Raw genomic sequence first — 22,777 nt, 5'->3', positions numbered from 1 at the left:
ATATAGTTCCTCCCACATCCAGGAGAACGGCGTGCCACAGGGTTCTGTTTTAAGTGTCTGCCTGTTTTTAATAGCCATTAACGGGCTCGCTGCGGCCGTGAGAAGTTCTGTCTCCGCTTCCCTGTATGCTGACGACTTCTGCCTTTACTACAGCTCTATTGGCATTGCAGCTGCTGAACGTCAGCTACAGGGCGCAATCCGCAAGGCGCAGTCCTGGGCTGTAGCTCATGGGTTCCAGTTTCCGGCAGCCAAGACCTGCATTATGCATTTCTGCCGGCGACGTACTCTCCACCCGGAGCCGCAGCTTTCTCTTAACGGCGAACTTCTTTCAGTGGTGGAATCACACAGGTTTTTGGGGGTGGTTTTCGATGCCCAGTTGACTTGGCTGCCTCATATCCGGCAGCTCAAACAGGCGTGTTGGCGGCATCTCAATGCTCTGCTTTGTTTGAGCCACACCCGCTGGGGCGCCGACGATCTACCCTGTTCCAGCTATACCAGGCTTTAATCCAGTCTTGTCTGGATTATGGGAGCCTGGCTTATGGCTCAGCTTTCCCATCTGCGTTGCGGGTGCTGGACCCAATCCTCCATAGCGGGATACGCCTTGCCCCTGTTGCTTTCCGCACCAGCCCTGTGGACAGCATACTAGTGGAGGCAGGTGTCCCTCCACTGCGGTTACGACGCCAACAATTACTGGCTGCTTATGCTGCCCATGTTTTTAGCTTGCCCGGGCATCCAAATTACCGTGTCCTGTTCCCGCAGTCAGTCGTCCATCTGCCAGACCGTCGGCCCCGGTCGGGTTGTCCGATCGCCGTACGTGTCAAGGAGCTTCTCTCCGGGCTTGGGTTTTTCCCTGTTCCACCTCCTTTCCAGGCACCTCTGCGTACACCCCCGTGGTGTGTTCCTCGCCCTTGCCTTCGGCTCGACTTGGCACAGGGCTCGAAGGACTCAGTCCCTCCAGAGGCCTTCCGCCGCCGCTTTTATTCCATCCTGGCCACGTATCAGGGCTCTGGAATTGTTTACATTGACGGTTCGATGGTTGCTGGTCATGTCGGGTATGCGCTAACTCTAGGGGACCATTCCGAACAACGTTCCTTGCAGGATGGCTGCAGCGTTTACACTGCTGAGCTGGTTGCCATCTTTCGTGCCCTAGAGTATATCCGCTCCTGCTCAGGTGAGTCCTTCGTTATCTGTAGCGATTCCCTGAGCGGTTTACGAGCTCTCGACCAGTGTTTCCCACGTTCTCGTCTGGTGATGGCTATCCATGAGTCCCTGCATACTCTTGCGCGTTGCGGCCGCTCTGTGGTCTTCGTGTAGACCCCAGGCCATGTTGGGATACCTGGCAATGAGAATGTTGACCGCCTGGCGAAAGAGGCCACTAGTAAATCATCTCTGGAGATTGGCCTCCCGGAGACTGATTTGCGGGCAGTCTTATGCCGCGAAGTTCTTTCGGTTTGGGACGCTGAATGGCGCAATCTGCCCACGCCCAACAAACTCCGTCCAATCAAGGCGACGACGACTGTGTGGCTGTCGTCCATGCAGGTCTCCCGCAAGGAGTCTGTTGTCCTATGCCGGCTGCGCATTGGGCACACTCGGCTTACGCACGGCCACTTATTGCGCCGTGAGGACGCACCTCTGTGTCGCTGCCGCTCCGTTTTCTCTGTGGTCCATATTTTATTGGAGTGTCCGCATTTAGCTGTGCTCAGGCAGTCATTCGCACTGCCTGACACGCTCCCTGCCCTTTTAACAGATGACTCTGCTGCGGCTGACTTAGTTTTACGTTTTATTCGGGCAGGGGGTTTTTATCATTTAATCTAAGTGTTTCTGTTTTATCTTATAGTTTTGTGTTGATTCTAGCCTTTGGCCTCCGGTTTTAAACTGATTTTTTAACGTGTTTCAAGTGATTGGCTTTTCCTTTTTTATTTCTATGGTCGGCCAACCACCGTCACACTCTGTGTGATTTTAGTTCGTTTTGTCTGGTCTTTGTCTCAGTTTCTCTTGTTCTGTGCCGTCTGTGCTCTCTTCTGTTAATCGTTTTTATTCTCTGTGGTTGTTTTTAGTACTTGGAAAAAAGGGACCGATGACCGTAGCAGTCTGGTCCCTTTAATCCCACAAACCAACCAACCAAGATCTGCAGTGCAATAAAAAAAAAAAAAAGACAGATGACATTAAGACCAATGCTGATATTCTTTCTGCTCTGGATTACATCGTGGTCATGGGGCACAATCATTGTCATGGAGCCAAACATGATGAATTTTTAATTTGTTACAGATGCTTATTATAATGTATATTCTGCTAGAAAATAAAACTTTAACCTCATATTGATTGAAGACATTCTGATCATGTGTGCTATGATCAAAGATCACACCTTGTTCTGCCTTGTTGGCAGCAGATGGCCAGTCAGAACAGGTCTAAGACCTAATTCTTGAGTGGTATTTACATTTACCACATATATGCATTTTTAGGACTGCTATGCTATGATACCTCATTGCACTTTGAGTAGCTTTTCAAGTATTACATCATTTTAAAAGTTTGATACAGTTAACCAGATTTGGCTCTTTTTTTTCCCCATGTTCCGTGGATTATATTCAGAACAAGTTGTCACTGTGTGGAATGTGTCAATAGGTTTACAAATAAGATAAATTATCTGTGTGAAAATGTGATTGCATACTAGCCATTTAACTTTACTCACATCAGTTCTCTCAAGATTGTACTGAGAATGAGCTGCAGTTTTTGATCATATGCACCTCCTGATTTTTAAGACTGGATCTCTTGATTTTGGATTTTTGAAGGTAGAGGTATGCATCTGTGAATAAAAGTACACACTGAGTGATAATTTTGGAATGCTTTCTTCACTGAACTAAGTAATTACGTGTAGAGCAAATGTTGCTAAGCACAAGTGTTTGAGAACATGATGTGATTTTCATTTCAGGCTCCAATCAGTATACACATCAAAGAACAAGGGCTTAGATTAATAACGAGGCCATTCCAGTCAGGCATTGCCAAAAACAAAAAGTTGGCATGGCTTGCTTACACAGATCCCATTACTGCACAGCAGCTCTGCTTATTCGGGTGTAACACAGCATTCATATTTGGGGGTAGAGTTAATTATAGGTACATTAAATGATACTACTAATACATGCATTGTTGGCTACCAGTGAATATTTTGTTCTTCTTTAAAAACTGTCCTTCATTAGTAGCTAAACTTTTAGTGCTTGCAGAAAAGCTATTGCAAATGTGTGTTCTTAAGTATAATGGTTATCTTTCTGGATTAAGAAAGGTGACTCTTTATGAAGATTTATCTTGTTTATAGCATTGATTCAGTGAAGTTAGCTATTGGTTTGAAGAGGGATATATTACTTAGAGCAAATTTAATTGAGGGATAAGTTTACTGAGTAGCATTAGTTACAATACTATGTTCTATGAAAAGGACCCTGTAATACACCACAATTAATTTAAACAGTGAAAAATCCAAGATGGAATAATGACAGTATTATGAAAAGGACAGTTGCTACTCACCATATAGCGGATACACTGAATTGCAGGTAGGCACAACGGAAAAACTGTCAGGCAAAGCTTTCAGACAAGCAAGCCATCATCAGAATTAACAACTTACTCACACACACTCAGGCAAACACAACTCAAACACACAACCACTGTCTCTGGCTCTCAAGGCCAGACTGCAAGCAGCCGTGCATGATGAAGAAGCAAACTGGGGGTGAGGAGAAGGCTGAGGCTGGGAGGGAGAGGGATAGCAGGGTAGGGGTGGGGAACATCAAAGTGCTGTTTCTGGGAGCATACAGAGACAAGGTGGAGAAAGGGTAGGGGAACTGGGTACAACCAGGAGGTTAGAGGGAGGGCAGGGGGAGGGGGAGGCAGCAGAAAAGGAGAGAAACAAAAAGACTGTGGGTATGTTTGTGGAATAGAGGGCTGTGTAGTGATGGAATGGGAACAGGGAAGGGGATAGGTGGATGAAGGACAGTGACTAATGAAAGTTGTGGCCAGAAGGGTTTCGGGAATGTAGGATATATTGTAAGGAACGTTCCCACATGCACGATTCAGAAAAGCTGGTGATAGTCAGAAGGATCCAGATGGCACAGACTGTGAAGCAGTCATTGAACGAAGAACGTAGTTGTTCCATTAAGTTTCGGGTGTGCAGCCGCAAGAAATCTCCTTCTTCTTCTAATATTTCGGTTGTATAACGTTCAGCCATCTTCAGAGTGAACCGCAAGACTGCCGCTCCAGTGCTCGCTTTGTCCCTTTATACTGCTGTACCGCGCGACTGCGCATGTGGCCACAGATGCAAATGTGCCAGAGACGTGCATAATGCGCAGTGGAGGTCGTGATGGTGGTTTGTAGGTTTCATATGGATGGAGGTACTGATGAAGAACGTAGTGTACTGAGCAACTGGGTGATCCAACTGTTTCTAGTACATAGTTTGTCAGTGGTCATTCATGCGGAGAGATAGCTTACTGGTTGTCATGCTGATGTATAATGCAGCAAAGTGGTTGCAGCTTAGGTTGTAGATCACTTGACTGGTTTCAGATAGCCCTGCCTTTGATGGGATAGGTGATGCTTGTGACCAGACTGGAGTTGGTGGTGACGGGAGGATGTATGGGGCAGGTGTTGCATCTAGGTCTATTATAGGTATACGAGGCAAGGGGTTGGGAGCAGGAGTTGCATAGGGATGAATGAGGATTTTGTGTAAGTATGGTTGGTGGCAGAATACCACTGTGGAAGGGACGGGAAGGATAGTGAGTAGGATGTCCCTCACTTCAGGGCAGGAACAGTATGTGAGATTGGATTCTGGCTTGGGATATTTCGAGAGGGACTGCTCGTCACTACAGATGCGATGGCCACTGGTGGTTAGGCTGTTTGTAAGGGACTTCTTGGTATGGAATGTGTGGCAACTATCGAAGTGGAGGTCGTGATGGTGGTTTGTAGATTTAATATGGATGGAGGTACAGATGAACCCATTTTTCAGACTGTACCTAACTGCCCTACCCTCCCCCCACCTCATCCCTGTCTGCTCCCACAAGCAGCACTTTACTGTCTCCCCACTCCCTCCACTCTGCTATCCGTCCCCCTCCCTGCCCTAACTTCCTCCTTACTACCTCCACTACTCAGTTTGCTTCTGCCATGATGTGCTGCTGCTCGCAGTCTGGCCTTGGCAGCCAGAGGAGGAGGAGGTGGTGGTGGTGGTGGTGGTGGTGGTGGTGTGTGGGAGGGGGGGTTGGCCTACTGTTAATGAATGCCTGTTTGGCTGAAAGTTTCGTTTGACAGTCTTTTTGTTGTGCCTATATGCAAAATCTCTGCTTTATGGTGAGTAGCAACTATCTTTTTCCTAATATTTTCATAATTCCGTTCTGAATTTTCCATTGTTTGATTTTTCCTGACTGCTTTTCCTCCATCCCATAACCCAGTGCTGTTTTCTTTTGTTGCTATTTTCTAACACATACCATATTCAGTGTCCTTCGTTTATCCTCTTCTGTACTTTGTTTCATTTGTCGCTTTCCAGACTGCACTGCATGCTCTACTTATGAGCCACACTGTATCAACCATCTCGACCATGCGCAACTGACAGCTACAGGACTGTGCTGATTGTTGGTGCAGCATCTCATGTTCCACATTTTTCCCACCAGTACCATTAATCCTAGACCTTCAAATTAATCACTCTTCCTGCATCACTCTTGCGTATTTTCAGGTTTTTATTTTCAGTACCTTCCTGTGCCACATGAACTGGTATCTCACACTATCAATCCCTCTCCACCACCTACTCCTTCTCCTCTCTGTTCCAGTTGACACATGCTAACTTCACCTAATCTACTCACATCTGTGGTCCCCCTTCACACTTATCCACCTGCAACCCACATCACAATCTTTTTATTTATTTCTTCTGTTTCTCATAGTGTTTTAATGTCAATTTCAGATGGTTTTCAACTTTTACTATCGGCTTACTTCCTCAGATGTCATATTGTTTCTCTGTACTTCATCCATTCCATCCAATTCGTGATTTTTCCTACATGTTTAGATGTATTTTTGTGAATATTTTCAGACTTATTTCTGCATTATTTACATATTTTTACGCATTTTTATCCTACATCATGAATCCTTGTTCCTGCCATCTGTGTCAATACAGAAATGTTTCCTTATCTGTATCCAGAACCCAGTCCCACATACTTTTCCTTCATTGTTGCTTGGCTCATGGAATCCCTCCAAATAGCCTTACCGTCAAATTGCATGTCTCCAGCTACAACCCCACCTTCCATAATGACCAGCATCTGTTCAGATTGCGCCAGCCCTTAATCCACACCAACACAGTCCCGCAAAACCATGTCAGTCAGGCCCAAACCTCCTCGAAATACCTCCTCTTTATCCATAAAATTTCCTGTTATGCAATCCCAAATTCTTATATCCCATATCACACATTGAAACTCCTGCCCTCCAAGAACTAGAGCAGCATGCACAACCCGATCTCAAAAAACTCTCCACCCTGTTCACTTCCTACTCCCACCACAGACTACTGTTATCCACTACTTCTACAATGACCTTCAAACCTCCCCCACAGTCTCTCATAACTGACAAACCCTGCCTTGCAGATCTACTACATTTACCCCACTCTCAAAACCTTCCTTCCACCACCATACTGGATCCAGAACCTAAATAGACCCAAAACTCAATCATGAACCTTTTCTCCAAAAGCCTTAGCCCCACAGAAGTAGCCCCACAGAAGTATCAGTCCCTTCCAAAGGACTCACCTTTTACCCCACTCCCAAATCCAATTATGCAGTACTTGATAAAGACCTTCTCTCCTTTTCCTGTCCTTACAGTAGAAACATTTTTCTGTTACCAACCGTACCAATCAGACTCAACCAAAGACCAATGTTGAATGCTGCATGACTTAGTGGACTCCTCCATCCAGCTGTGATTCACCACCACAGCCCCTAAATCACCCTCTGTTAACTTTCTAGAATTTTGTAACCTTGAACCTGGCATCACCATAATTCCCCAAATCCCTCTTCATGCAAACTAACATTACATCCAACCCCAGGAACCACAATCCACTACCTGACAACTGATCCTGACCTTATAATCCCACCTGCTGACAAAGGATCCACCACTGTTGTTTTGAATTGCCAGGATTATCTGGTAGAAGGGTTCCAGCAGCTGTCAGATTCATCCACCTACAAACTGTGCTACAGTGCCCCATTCCAGAAATCCAGGAGACTCTCCAGAGTGTCCCCAAATCCTTAGGCCAATTTCAGAACTTTTCCCTGGAGTCCATCTCTCTCTCCTTACTCCTACCACTTCCCTCATTCCTACCGTCTGCATGCTACCTAAGTTTCATAATCCCAACCACCCAGGATGCCCCAATGTGACCAGATACTGTGCCTCCACTGAGAGAATCTCTGCTCTCAGAGACCAGTGTCTCCACCATATTACCCATGACCTACCCTCCTATATAAAGGATACCAACCATTTCCTCCACTGACTCTCCACAGTTCCTGTGCCATTATTACAGGATGCCCTGCTCGTCACTATTGATGCCACATCCCTGTACACTAACAACCATAATGACCATGGCTTTGCCACTGTTGAACACTACCTTTCCAATGCCTGATGGATTCCAAACCATCAACGTAGTTGTCATGATCAACTATATCATACCCACAACTACTTCTCTTTTGAAGGCATCACCTACAAACAAATCCAGGGTACGGCTATGAGCACCCGCGTTGTACCATCCTATGCCAGCCTATTAATGGGCCATCTGGAGGAATCCTTTCTGACCACCCAGAATCCCAAACGCCTCATCTGATTCAAATTCATTGATGACATCTTCATGATCTGCATTGAGTCCCTCTTGAAATATACCATATGTCTCACTGAGGCCATCACCCTAATTAGCTCCCCAACTTTGTATAAAAATGGACCTCCTGTCCCTTTTCTCTCCAGCCACCCACAACTTCCCAAAGTCTCTCCATATGGTCACAGAGGAGCATTCCCCTCATAACTCAGTACCAACCAGGACTGGAGCAACTGAATTATATTCTCTGTCAGGGTTTCGACTACCTCTTGTTGTGCCCTGAAATGAGGAATGTCTTACCCACTGTCCTTCCCATCCCTCCCATAGTGGTATTGTTATTTACACAATATCCTCGTCCTACTCCACTCCTGCCCCAACCACTTGCTTCATGGCTCTGTAATAGATGTAGATCCAAGTCCTGTCACATACATCCTCCCATCACCACCTACTTCAGTCTGGTCACAAGCATCACCTATCCCCCATCTGTACAAGCTAAACTGCAACCACTGCACCTGTAGAGCAACACCTCCAGCCTATTACCCAAGACCTACCCTCCCATATAAAAGATACCAACCATTTCCTCCACTGCCTCTGGCACTCTACATGGCCATGACAGCCAACAAACTGTCTGTCCTCATGAATGGCCATCAACAAACTGTTGCCAAGAAACAGCTGTCATGAATGACTGCCAACAAATTGTGGCCAAGAAACAGCTGGACAACGCAGTTGCTCAGCACGCTGCACCTACTGTGTTCATCATTTCAATGAAGCTTCACAGTCTGTGCCATCTGAATTGTTCCAACCAACATGAGCTTTTCTGAATTGTGTGGGTGGTTACTCTCCCTACAATATGTCCTACATTCCCATAACACTCCTGGCCTCAACTTTCGTTAGTCATTGTCCTTTACCCAACTATCCTCTTCTCTGTTCCCTTTCCAGCACTACAGATCCCTCTGTTCCACAAATGCACCACTGTCTTTTTAATACGCTCCTTTTCTGCTGCCCCACCCCCACTTCCCTGCCCTTCACCTAACCTCCCGGCTGCATCTAGCCACCCTACCATCTCCCCACCTAATCCCTGCATGCTCCCACAGGCAGCACTTTACCATCCCCCACCCCTACTGTACTATTGCTCCCACTGCCTGCCCTTGCTTCCTCCTTACCCCAACCACACAGTTTGCTTCTCTCTGTGTGCACTGCTGTTCACAGTCTGTTTTTGGCCACCAGAGACTGTGGTCTCGTGTGTGTGTGTGTGTGTGTGTGTGTGTGTTATGTAATTGTGATGAAGGCCTGCTTGGCCTAAAGATTTGTTTGACCTCAATTAATTTGTATTACATGCTTTTTCTCATGGAAAATTTTAAGACAGCTCAGTGGGTCATCCTGGAATATAACATTATATGACATTATGAATTAAAATTAGGCAAATCAGTCCACATTTATTTATTTATTTTTGGTTATTGCTTCACCTATCTGACAACATTTGCATATCAAACAAAGATTTGTTTGGACCTGTCATCAGTTCTGTTGTGTACTCCTTCCAGCTAAATTTGCTATAAAGTTTTTACCCCAAGAAGTTACCCTTCATGTGTAGTAGTACCATGGAGAGAGGTGAAGCTGGCTCGTCCTATAATGTCAACTAAAGACAGCTTTAGAGCAAGAACAGCTTGCCAAATTATGTAGGCTCACCTGTGATTGCTGCAATTCTAGTCTGCTGGTTTTATTGACATCAGCTGGTCTAATTGTTGCCTGCAGAAAATATGTACATATTGTACATAGTATAGGTGATTAGCGATTGATAAGAGCTTGTACAATGTATGCCATTTTTTTTATAAACATATGCCAGGTGTTTGGATGTTGTTTGAAATTTTGCATATATATCTGTGTGGTCTTTTCTCTGTTGAAATTTTTCATCTGGGGAGAGTAATACATTTAAGCGGAAATTAAAAACTGCGTTTTTTGTTTTCTTGTTGGCGTGAACAAATTTAGTATTTTTGTTGATATTAATATAATATTGAAAGTATGTGTTCTTATGTATCCCATGGGCTCCAATAGTTTATCATAGTGAGATTAAGAAGTTTTCAGGACAAAGTCTTAGCCAGCTGCTGTGGCCAAGCTGTTCTAGGCACATCAGTCCAGAACCGCGCTGCTGCTACAGTTGCATGTTCGAATCCTGTCTTGGGCATGGATGTGTGATGTCCTTAGTTTAGTTAGGTTTAAGTAGTTCTAATTCAAGGGGAGTGGTGACTTCAAATGTTAAGTACCATAGTGCTCAGAGCCATTTGACAAAGTCTTAATTTCACAGGTCTAAAAGCTGTTTGGATTTTATAAGATTAACCATATGTTATTGATAAATTTCTATTTGTGAAGAATCCATGTGACAGACCATTATTCATATTTCATTTTGGGCAGTAACTTTCTTGTATGCAATTCACAATGCTGTTGCTATGCTTTTGCGAAGAAAATCATGACTGTGTGTCAAGTTCCATCTTTTTACATGTTAAATGATACATATGTAGTAATCTTTTTTCTGTTTTGGTATTTTCCAGTTTGCCGCATTTTTGAAGAAGAAACAAGCTTCAAATGCTAAGAACAAGACGAAAAATTTGGAAAATGTGGGTGAAAAGGCAGAGAAAGAAAAGAAAGAGACTTCTGGAGAGATTTCGGAGCAGTCAATAGCTGAAAGTTTTCCTATGGTAAATAAATTGCAGCCAGTATATAGATATTAAGGTTATGGATTTTGCATATAAGAAGGGTTTTTAGTGTGTGATCCTTATTTCAGTTTGCCTATGTGGTGTTTTTCAGATTTTGATTTCTTAGGCTACACAAACTACTCTGTATGGCTACAAAATTAATGCTTTGTAACTTCCCTCCATTTTAAAGGATGTAGCCTATAAGATCTGAGGGTTATTGTATGATCTAGAGAATGAGATGTTGCAACATTAGCTTTCTCTGCAGACGTGTTAGTAAGCAGACTCTTAATTTTGAGTATGTGATGTGGTTTTTATGAAAAGCGGCATCAGCAAATACGCTTTTTCTACAAGAAAAGAGGTATCAGATAGTAGAGAGAAAAATAATCACAGATTCAAACTTATTTATTTCTTGAAAATCTGCAGCACATACATGCCTTCCTTTCCATTCCTCTCCCCCCCTCCCTCCCCCCTCCCTCCCCCCTCCCTCCCCCCTCCCTCCCCCTCCCCCTCCCTCCCCCCCTCTCCCCCTCCCTCCCCCCTCTCCACTTCCCCTCCTACACACATATACACAGAGGAAAGCAAAGGTGTAGGGAGAGGGTCATTTAATATTTTTGCTAATGTATCACAAATATTTCTGTTGTTCACTAATGGAGAGAGCTGAATATTACGTGGTGGAAGGCTAATCTTCTGCAGTATAGACAGAAACCAACTGACAGAGACCACTGTTTGAGAACAACCCCTTTATCATAGAAATGTATTCAGAGAAGTGGTATATTAATTTGTCCAAATGTAATCACAGTTAAAACAAAATTTGGTTGAATCATTTTACCTTGCATTTGACTAGTGGCATTTGTAGACTGTGAAATGTTAATATCACAACAGAAGATCCAGGATGGAATGTGATAGTATAATGAAAAGGATTGTTGCTACTCTCCATATAGCAGAGATGCAGAGTCACAGATAGGCACAACAAAAAGACTGCCATAAAATGAGCTATTGGCTAACAAGTCCTTTGTTGGAGACAGAACATACATGCACACACTCACACAAATGCAACTCACATACACGTGACCATTATCTCAGACTGCTGAGGCCACAACTTGGTGGTGGGAGTAAGGAGGAGGTTGGGGCAGGGAGGGGAGAGGGAGGGACAACAGAGTGGGGGTGGGGGATGATAAAGTGCTGGTTGCAGGAGCATACAGGGACAGAGTGGAGAGAAGGCTGGGCAGCTAGGTGCAATCGGGGGTGTTAGCACAAAGGCAGAGAGGTAAAAAGACTTTGGGTGGGTTGGTGGAATAGAGGACTGTTTAGTGCTGGAATGGGAACAGGGAGGGGGTTAGAGGATAAGGAAACACACTAATGAAGGTTGAGGCCTGGAGGGTTATGGGAACGTAGGGTATATTGCAGGGGAGCTCCCACCTGTGCATTTCAGAAAAGTTGGTGTTGATGGGAAGTATCCAGATGGCATAGGTTGTGAAGCAGTCATTGAAGAAAATTGTGTTGAGAGGTGTGCTCAGCAATGGGCTGGTCCGGCTGTTTCTTGCCCACAGTTTGTCTGTGGCCATGCATGTGGACAGACAGCTTGTTGGGTATCATGTTCATGTATAATGCAACATAGTGGTCACAGCTTAGCTTGTAGATCACATGACTGGTTTCACAAGTAGCCCCATCTATGTTGGGATAGGTGATGCTTGTGACTGGACTGCAATGAGGCAGAATACCATTGTGGGAGGGATGGGAAGGATAGTGGGCAGAACATTCCTCATTTTAGGACACAACGAGAGGTAGTCAAAACCTTGGTGGAAAATGTGGTTCAGTTGCTCCAGTCCTGGGTAGTACTCAGTCACAAGGGAAATACTCCTCTGTGGTAGGACAGTGGGACTTTGGGAGGTGGCGGGTGACTGGAGAGATAAGGGACCGGGGATCAATTTCTGTACAAGGTTGGGAGGGTAATTCCTGTTTGTAAAAGCCTCAGTGGGACCCTGGGTGTATTTTGAGAGGGACAACTTATCACTACAGATGTGAAGGCCACAGGTAGCTAGGTTGAGTGGAAGGGACTTCATGGTATGGAGTTGGTGGCAGATGTCAAAGTGGAGGTACTGCTAGTGGTAAGCAGGTTTGATATAGACAGAGGTGCTGATGTAGCCATCTTTGAGGTGGAGGTCAACATCGAGGAAGGTGGCTTGTTGGGTTGAGGTGAAGTGAATGGGTAGGAGGCGTTGAGTTTCTGGAAGAATGTTGACAGGTTATTCTCACACACGATTCAGATCACGAAGATGTCATCAGTGAGTATGAATCAGGTGAGGGGGTTTGGGATTCTGGGTGTTAAGGAAAGATTCCTCTAGATGGACCATATATAGGTTAGTAAAGGATGGTGCCATGCGAGTGCCCATAGCTGAACCCTGGATGTTTTTTGTAGGTAATGCCTTCAAAAGAAAAGTAATTGTGGGCGAGGATATACACTCCTGGAAATGGATAAAAGAACACATTGACACCGGTGTGTCAGACCCACCATACTTGCTCCGGACACTGCGAGAGGGCTGTACAAGCAATGATCACACGCACGGCACAGCGGACACACCAGGAACCGCGGTGTTGGCCGTCGAATGGCGCTAGCTGCGCAGCATTTGTGCACCACCGCCGTCAGTGTCAGCCAGTTTGCCGTAGCATACGGAGCTCCATCGCAGTCTTTAACACTGGTAGCATGCCGCGACAGCGTGGACGTGAACCGTATGTGCAGTTGACGGACTTTGAGCGAGGGCGTATAGTGGGCATGCGGGAGGCCGGGTGGACGTACCGCCGAATTGCTCAACACGTGGGGCGTGAGGTCTCCACAGTACATTGATGTTGTCGCCAGTGGTCGGCGGAAGGTGCACGTGCCCGTCGACCGTAGGATCCTACGCAGTGCCGTAGGGGACCGCACCGCCACTTCCCAGCAAATTAGGGACACTGTTGCTCCTGGGGTATCGGCGAGGACCATTCGCAACCATCTCCATGAAGCTGGGCTACGGTCCCGCACACCGTTAGGCCGTCTTCCGCTCACGCCCCAACATCGTGCAGCCCGCCTCCAGTGGTGTCGCGACAGGCGTGAATGGAGGGACGAATGGAGACGTGTCGTCTTCAGCGATGAGAGTCGCTTCTGCCTTGGTGCCAATGATGGTCGTATGCGTGTTTGGCGCCGTGCAGGTGAGTGCCACAATCAGGACTGCATACGACCGAGGCACACAGGGCCAACACCCGGCATCATGTTGTGGGGAGCGATCTCCTACACTGGCCGTACACCACTGGTGATCGTCGAGGGGACACTGAATAGTGCACGGTACATCCAAACCGTCATCGAACCCATCGTTCTACCATTCCTAGACCGGCAAGGGAACTTGCTGTTCCAACAGGACAATGCACGTCCGCATGTATCCCGTGCCACCCAACGTGCTCTAGAAGGTGTAAGTCAACTACCCTGGCCAGCAAGATCTCCGGATCTGTCCCCCATTGAGCATGTTTGGGACTGGATGAAGCGTTGTCTCACGCGGTCTGCACGTCCAGCACGAATGCTGGTCCAACTGTGGCGCCAGGTGGAAATGACATGGCAAGCCGTTCCACAGGACTACATCCAGCATCTCTACGATCGTCTCCATGGGAGAATAGCAGCCTGCATTGCTGCGAAAGGTGGATATACACTGTACTAGTGCCGACATTGTGCATGCTCTGTTGCCTGTGTCTATGTGCCTGTGGTTCTGTCAGTGTGATCATGTGATGTATCTGACCCCAGGAATGTGTCAATAAAGTTTCCCCTTCCTGGGACAATGAATTCACGGTGTTCTTATTTCAATTTCCAGGAGTGTAGTTGGTCATGGCAACTAGGAAGTAGGGTGTGGGTTTAGAGTCCATCAGGCATTGCAAAAGGTAGCGTTCAATAGCGGTAAGTCCATGGTCATTAGGGATGTTAGTGCAAAGGAAGGTGGCATCAGTAGTGATGAGCAGGGCACCATGTGGTAAAGGAACAGGAATTATGGAGAGTCTGTAGAGAATATGGTTGGTGTCTTTTATATACCAGTGTAGGTTGCCTGTAATAGGCTGAAGGCATTAATCTATGAGAGCAGAGATTCTGTCAGTGGGGGCACAGTAACTAGCCACAATGAGGCAGCCTGGGTGATTGGGTTTATGGACTTAGGACGCATGCAGAAGGTAGGAGTGCCAGGTATGGTAGGAGTGAGGAGAGTGATGGATTTGGGGGAGGGATTCTGGAATGGGCTTAAGGATTTGAGGGAAGACTGAAGAGCCTTCTGGATTTCTGGGGCAGGTTCACTGCGGCAGGGTTTGTAGGTGGCTGAATCTGACAGCTGATGGAGTGCTTCCAGCAGTTAATCCTTGTGGTTCAAAACAACTGTGATGAAGCCTACCTACTGTCAAAGGCTCCATCATCACCTACTCCAGTCTGGTCACAAGTATCATCTATCGTATCAAAGGCAGGGAAAACTGTGAAACCAGTCATGTGATATACAAGCTAAGCGGCAACCACTGTGCTGCATTATAGATGGGCATGACAACCAACGAGCTGTCTGTCTGCGTGAATGGGCACTGGCACCCTTTGGCCAAGAAACAGCTGGACCACCCCAGTGCTGAGCAAGTCACTCAACACAACATTCTTTATTTCAGTGTCTGCTTCACAGCCCCATCAACACCAACTTTTCTGGATTACTCAGATGAGAACACTCCCTGCAGTTGATCCTACTTTCCCGTAACTCTCCTGGCCTCAACCTTTTTTAGTCTTTGCCCTTACCCTCTAGCCTCTTGCCTGTTCCCACTCCAGCACTACACAGTCCTCTATTCTACTAATGTACCCACAGTCTTTTTACCTCTCTCCTTTTTGACTAAACCTCCATCACCCTCTGTCTAACCTTCCAACTGCACCTAACTGCTTGACCCTCTCTCCACTTCATCCCAGTATGCTCCCGCAGGCTACACTTTACCATCCTATACCCCTACCCTGCTATCCCTCCCTCTCTCTGCCTCAGACTCCTCCTTACCCCCCCCCCCCCCCTCCCCACCTGCTTGCATCTTCCATCATGCACTGCTGCTTGCAGTGTGGCCTCGGCGGCCTGAGACTGCAGTTATGTGTGTTAAATGTAAATAACACAATCGCTACTACGATTTGTGTCCAGTGGCTGCTAAGAAGGGGGAGATTTTAATCCTGTAAAGAAGTGAACTGTGAATACCATGCACAAACTGTTAAGGCAAGCTTGGATTTCTTCATTCTTCTTTATTCTAAAAGTCCTATCCTAAACTCCAATCCTCAGTAGATATGCCATTCACTTTTACTGTGTGCAGTTCTCCTTTTATATGCACAGATGCTATTATACTACACTGCCTGACAAAATAAGTGAAGCACCTAAAAGTGGAGTAGGAAATAAAATGAAACTTCAATGCTGAGTGGGTTATTTCAGTGATTATAGTATCTACTCAATTTTACAAAGATGAGCCAGCTTGTCAGTATGATGCATCCTCTATGGCATTGATGCATGCACTGATTTGGTTGGAAAGGATGTTATAAAGTCATTATGTCATCTTCTGAAGCAAGATGGCCCACTATTGTTGTAACTGTTCATTGATTTCCTGTATACTGGGACTGGGTTGAAATTGACATCTAAGGTGGTCCCACACATGTTCAGTTAGGGACAGACTGGGGAAGCTTCGTGGCCGTGAGAGTGACATCACACAGACGGTTCATAGACACACATGCCTTGTGTGGGCGAGCACTGTGCTGTTAAAAATGACACCACGATACTGTTACACGAGGATGCAGGGTGCCTGCGGTGCACCATTGTGCTGTCAGAAAACCCTCAGTCACTACCACCTATGCCCTAAGTCATACCCGATGGCTCCCTACACCATGGTGCCTAGAGTAACACTGGCATCCCTCTCTAAAACATTGAAAAAATGGAATGTCTCCTCAGGTTGCTGCCATATTTGACAATGACGATCAGCCAAGGTAATGCAGAATGATGATTCATCACTGAATGTAAAGCGATGCTATTCATCAACACCCCATGCTTCCCAGTCAGGCCACCACTCCAAACGCAGCCATTTCTTTTGTCATGTTCATGGTAGTCTGCACAAGGCACTGTAGTTCCCAGATCTGGACATGATCAGACATAATGTTGCAGGGAGTTCATTGCTTATTCTTGAATGAAAGATGCAGTCATAAAGTGGTTAGTGCCATACATCCTTGCCACACATCCTGTAGAAGTATGAGGCAAGTCGTTGTAAATCCTTTTAAATTCTGATAAACACTCGATCCATTTGAAAGGTTGGTGTGTGGTATAGGTACGTAGAAATCAATTTAATTTGTGGAAAAATCTTTCGATGTGTATTCCTTCGTAGTCTCTCTCCAGATTCTGTTGGTGTAATAGGCAGCATTATCTGTCAATATCATCTTCGGTTTTTCAATCTCGTGTTATGAAATCATTGACAAATTTCTTTAACATAGGATGCACATGTAGATTCCTCAAAGGATACAATTTCAGATACTTCGAAAAAATATCAGAGAATGCCAGAATATGCTTAAATCTTCCATGAGTAGTAGGACAAGGTCCACACACATCACAAGATATCAATGTCAAAGGTTGGTGTGGTATGATTGAATGTAATTCAATTTTTCGGCATTAGTTGATGGGTTTAGTTTTCTGGAAAATCTTGCATTTCTCTAGAATGTCACTAGCCAAGCGTTCTAAGTTCGGATGGTGGCAATATTGGGCTAACTTGGCTTTGTATTTTAAAGATCCAAAGTGTCTCCACTTCAGATATGTATGCCACAGTAAAGATTCCAGAAGTTCCTTTGGGACACATACTTTCCATGGTTCATCATGAGTTTTTCTTCAAAATAATATATTAGATTGTAAAGTATATAGACTACCAGAATGATTCATAGCTCTTTGGCTGATTACATCTTGAATAGATTTCCATTAAGGATCTTTTTCTTGCAACTGCGACATATTGTGACACAACTTTGGAATTTGTTTCTCACAAAATGCAATGGACAGATTCATTACTTTGAAACCTAAAGTCTGTTCCTCAAATTCTTCAATATCCTGTCTTCTAGGCAAACAACATAGAGCATCTGCTACAACATTGTCCTTCCCTTTTATATATTGCACTGAAATGTTATATTCCTTTAGTAACAAGGCCCATCTGGTTAACCTTGAGTGAAACATTCTTCCTGTTAAAAATATAAGACAAAGCTTTATGTTCACAAAATATGGTTATTCTTTTTCCATAGACAATATATCTAAACTTTTTAAGTGCCCATACCACAGCTGGTACCTCTAACTCTGTGGTACAGTAATCCCTTTCACATTTAGAGAGCGTTGTACTTGCGAATCCTATAAGCTTAATGGTATTCATATCTTGTGGATCATCCATTTGGAAAAGCGTAGCACCTAGGCCTGTTTCAGAAGCATCAGTGGCAATGCAAAAGTTTTGTTCAAGTTTCGGATGATGTAACAACTGGGCGTCAACTAAAGCGTCTCGGATTTTGTGAAACTCTTGACTACACTCAGGGGTCCATTTCCACAAGATGTTCTTTTGCAATAACTGTAGTAAACATTCTTGGCTGAATAATTGATTATGCAAAAATTGGCAGAAAAATGAGGCTAATCCCATGAAAGATTTTAATTTCTTTTTATTTTTAGGATAGGGATACTCTGATAGCACTCATTTTCTTAGGATTTGTTATAATACCATCTGGCGTAATTATATGTCCTAGGAACTTCAGTTACACTTCTGGTGAATCTAGATTTCATTAAATTTACTGTTACACTCCATACTCTAAGAATTTCGCAGATACTTTATCAAGCAGATCAAGATGCTTCTCCGATGTATGGTAGCAATCAGTTAAGTTGTTCACATACAAGGTAACTCTATTGAGCAAATCTCATCCAAGTACATTGTCTACCACCGACATAAATACACCTCCACTAATATTTAGTTCAAATGGCATAACAGTGAATTGGTAACTTCTGTCCATAAAAATAAAAGCAGTATACTTTTGAGATTCGATAGAGATTTTAGTTTCCCAGTATGAATTTCTCATATCAAGGTATGTCAGGGAGCGGGCACCACAAAATTTCTGAATTAACTCATCCAAATTCTCAGGTCTTGTCTGTATCAGTATGATTATCTTGTTTATCTCTCTGGTGTCTAGAACTAATCATGATGTCACCATTTGCTTTGAGACCCACCAAAAGAAGGCTACAATATTCAGAATGCGATGGCTCTATAATTCCCCACTCTAGCATTTTGTTAATTTCTTTCTTGACTGCCTCTCTCTTTGACCAAGGAGCAGAATTGGAAGTGCGACAAAAAGATCCGTGTGGATATGTCTTACTGTCGTATTCAAAACCTATGATTATTCCCGGACATTTGCTAAATACGGGCAGATAATTACTTAACAAGCAACACAAATCATCTCTTTGACTTGCAGATAGGTATTCAGATTCGGAATTTTCTCCTGAAGTGTAACTTGACTTATTTCTTCTCCAGTATATTCAATATAGAAAATATTACCAACTAAATTACAGTCAGTACCAATATAGCTAACCATTAACTTCATGCAATACTGATCCAGAACTATTTTGCCCTTTGTCATAGAGACTGTCAAAACGTCACCTTCGGAGCCCAAGGTACGTGTTCCTTCTTTTAAATTGATGACTGCTCCAGCATTACACAAAAAATCTAGACCCCAAACACTTGCTTCGGACATTCTTGGAACAATCAAGAAGATATGTTCTGTTGAAGCTCTCCACATTATAATGTTGACTCATGCCTGTTTTGAGACCTTTTGCGCTTTCGTGGTAAATGCTCCAGATACAGTACATCCAGTAACAGGAAATGTAAACACTTTTGCTCCTCGACTAATTTCTTTAAAACAATCTTGCTTCATTATGTTAATAGTTGCTCCAGTATCAATCAAAATTACAACATCAATACCGTTTATTACTGCTTGAACTACTGCCTGCAAAATTCGTCCACACTTATTCGAAATGTAAGGTTTTTCTTCAATCAATTCCGCCCTTAGATCCAAATCATCATCATACCTCAGTACATTCACTTTAAAATGATGCCTGCCCTCCTCATCCTCTGCAGTCATCCTAGGAAGGCTTTCAGTGACCGGTTCTAGTATAATCTTTCGGTAGATGTCATATTCAGTGGTTCATGTACTTCAACAATATGTACAGTATGGCCAGAATTTGGTAGTTGTTCCCTTCGCGACTTTATTGCTCTGTTACCAAGTGGTATTGGTCCTTGTGGTTGTTGTGCTTGTTGAGTTACATTTGCATCTACCCAACGAACTTCAGGTGTCGAAGGGTCTTTCCAAGGTTGTATACTATCAGGATTGTCTTCTGGGTATGTATCACGTCTGCGTGAATTACCATACTGATTATTCGAATCATTCTGTCTGCGGTTGCGATTTGGTTTTCCTGTACTAATCTGATTCACCTGATTATTATTATTTCCATAGGTTTCTGTAGTATAATAGGTGTTACATTTATATTTATTGTTATTATTGGCTTTACTATAGCCATAAGATGTTGCTTGTCCTCCTTCGTATAGTATAGGTTTAGTATTTTTATTTCGGTTGTCGTTATTGTTAGTACTATTATTATTATTACATTGTGAGGTAGACATTTGATTATTATTCCATACTTGGGCATCTTCTAGTATCATATTGATCTAATCGACCACAGACAGGAACTGTTCCACGTCATAGTCAAGGACATTTATAAGTTTCTCACGTATATGAATAGGTAATCTTTCTTTCAAAATACATATCACTTCTATATGGAAAATAGGATCACTCCAGTACCTCGTTTTATTACTGTCTTAATGAACCTCGTTTATTATTATAAAATTCTGGTTGATATACCTCCTTTCGTAGCCTATCTTGTTTGCTACTCGACCAGTATTTCGCCAAGAAAAGTTGTTCAAACTCCGCACATTTATTACAATTCTCACTCGCTTCTGCAGCCCACAGTGCTGCTTCACCTGTGATCTTGGACACAATAAATTTGAAGTCTGTCATGTTCAGACCAAATGTGAGGAAAAATACGCTTAACATTGTTGATGAAAATTTTTGAATGGATGTCATCTTTTTCAGTCGAAAAGGTAGGAAACTGTCTGCTTTAGAATGTGCTTGTCTCAACCTTTAAAGATGACAAGTACCCCCTTTGGACAAAAGTGTCATTTTCATTTCCATAACAGTCACAAAATTTATTGGGTGTATCCCCACAACAGTTACATTTTACTTCACTACAGGATATTTTATTCCTAGGCCTGTCTTCTGAATAGTTGTTTTTAGTCAGTACATTTCGTGAAGATTTTTGTTCTAATTCTGACAATTCACAATTTGTTTCACTTTGCCACTTAGGTAATTCTTCAGTTACTTTATCTTTAATAGCCTGAAACTCAGTAGTAAATAACTCGATAAGTTCATCATTTGCCATCTGTTTTTCCTTAACTACCTCAGCTAGTTTCAACTCGAGAGTGGTATTGACTTTCTCTTTGATTTCCTGATTTTTAACTTCTATCCACTCAGAAAGATCATCATCTAATTTCTTAGTTTGGTCCTTTAAATATTTATCTATGCCCTTGCAAGTATTTATTTGGAATTCTGACATCTTTTTAGACAGATCCTCAATTTGCACTGTAGCCTTCAAGTAACTACTTTCACAGTTACAGATTTTATCTGACAAATCACTATGCCCCTTTGAAATAGTTTCACATTTATTCTCCATCTCATTAATTTTACCCATAAATTCAGTGTGTAGGTTAGTCATATCAATGGGAACTTTTGTTTCTAATTCACTAAATTGAGTATTTAATCGTTCTTCCCACTCTACTTTTAAGGTATTGAATTTTTCATTTAATTGTCTATTATCATATTTAAGTGACTCGAACTTATTTTCAAATTTTTCATTGAGTAAACCTATTTGGGTGTTGAAATTTTCAGTTTGGGAATCAAATTCAGTATCAAACTTAACATTTAAACATCGCATGTTGTCAGTTAACTGACGTTGCATACTCCCCATGAATTTTTATAATATCATCTTCAAGCTCTGTAACATTTGATGTAAGATTCACACTTTCCTGTGTAGCTTTGGTATTGATAGACTCCTGTATATTACTACTTCTACTTGTGCTCGGGTCTGCTTCTGCTATCACCTTCACATCAGTGATACTACTATCACTTAAATTATGTGATTGCTGTCCTACATTTATTACATGTGGCACTCTTTCACCAAGATTTTCCTCACTCAAGTTATGTGACTGCTGGTCCATAATTGGTTCCCTAGTTAAGTCCTCATAAGGATTATATCCACTTTCACTCCCCTCACCTGTCACTTCCAAACTCTGGGTTGCATTATCTCGCGCTCTCCTTGTTTGGGTGTCATTTTTCCTAATATCTTCATACACAGTTAAAATATCAATATCAACTCAAAATATACTTTCACCGACCGTAGAACTGTTCTTTTACGCTATGTCTATCCTACTCATACCTGCGAGTATCTCACATTAGCTATGTGTACTTATCCTTTCCAATGAGTTGAAGTTGTTCGTGTCTTGGGCCTGAAGTTGTTAGTATATCTTTTTCAAGCCCCAACTTGTGGCACCAAATATACTGATGCTCTTCATTAGTCTTTTTCTTCTTCTTCTTCTTCTTCTTCTTCGTGTTTATCCTGGCTTCTTGAGATCTCTTGTGCAGAGGCACGATACAACAAGTTCCATAGTGGTGTAGGACAATCAGTGAAGTTACACAACAGTTAATAATTTAACTTTTGAAACTGCTGGTTTATTTGCATTTATGGAAAGAAAAACACTCTCAGCAAGCTTCGTGTAACATTTCGTGCGTGTAATGGGCCTTACTATGACACAAATTGTTCTAATGAATTAATTAAGCTATTTTACAGTGTTGCTAGGCAACGTAATCAACAAGGTGATACGTGTCTCAATTAAAACTGGACCTCAATATTTTGAATAAACTTTCGGTTCATTGAAACTTCCTGGCAGATTAAAACTGTGTGCCCAAACGAGACTCGAACTCGGGACCTTTGCCTTTCCTCTACCAACTGAGCTCCCGAGTTCGAGTCTCGGTCGGGCACACAGTTTTAATCTGTCAGGAAGTTTCATATCAGCGCACACTCGGCTGCAGAGTGAAAATCTTTCGGTTCATTGTTTGTCAAGATCAGCGCTTGTCTCAAAATTAATTTCCAACCTTGTGCATTAAGTT

The 22,777-nt window shown here is 43.4% G+C and overlaps 1 protein-coding gene across 1 annotated transcript in view; it reads left to right on the top strand.

The window, feature by feature from the left end:
* Nucleotides 1–22,777, top strand: part of LOC126236970 (golgin subfamily B member 1-like) — a 535,118-nt gene that overhangs the window by 37,919 nt on the left and 474,422 nt on the right. Inside the window, exon 2 of the mRNA XM_049946677.1 lies at nucleotides 10,351–10,497. Within this exon, the coding sequence (XP_049802634.1) occupies nucleotides 10,351–10,497 (147 nt within the window). The remainder of the gene's footprint in view (nucleotides 1–10,350; nucleotides 10,498–22,777) is intronic.

Source organism: Schistocerca nitens, chromosome 2, assembly GCF_023898315.1.
Source record: "Schistocerca nitens isolate TAMUIC-IGC-003100 chromosome 2, iqSchNite1.1, whole genome shotgun sequence".
NCBI lineage: Eukaryota > Metazoa > Arthropoda > Insecta > Orthoptera > Acrididae > Schistocerca > Schistocerca nitens.
The sequence above is the reverse complement of the archived record's forward strand: the minus strand, read 5'-3'. Positions and strand labels throughout refer to the sequence as shown.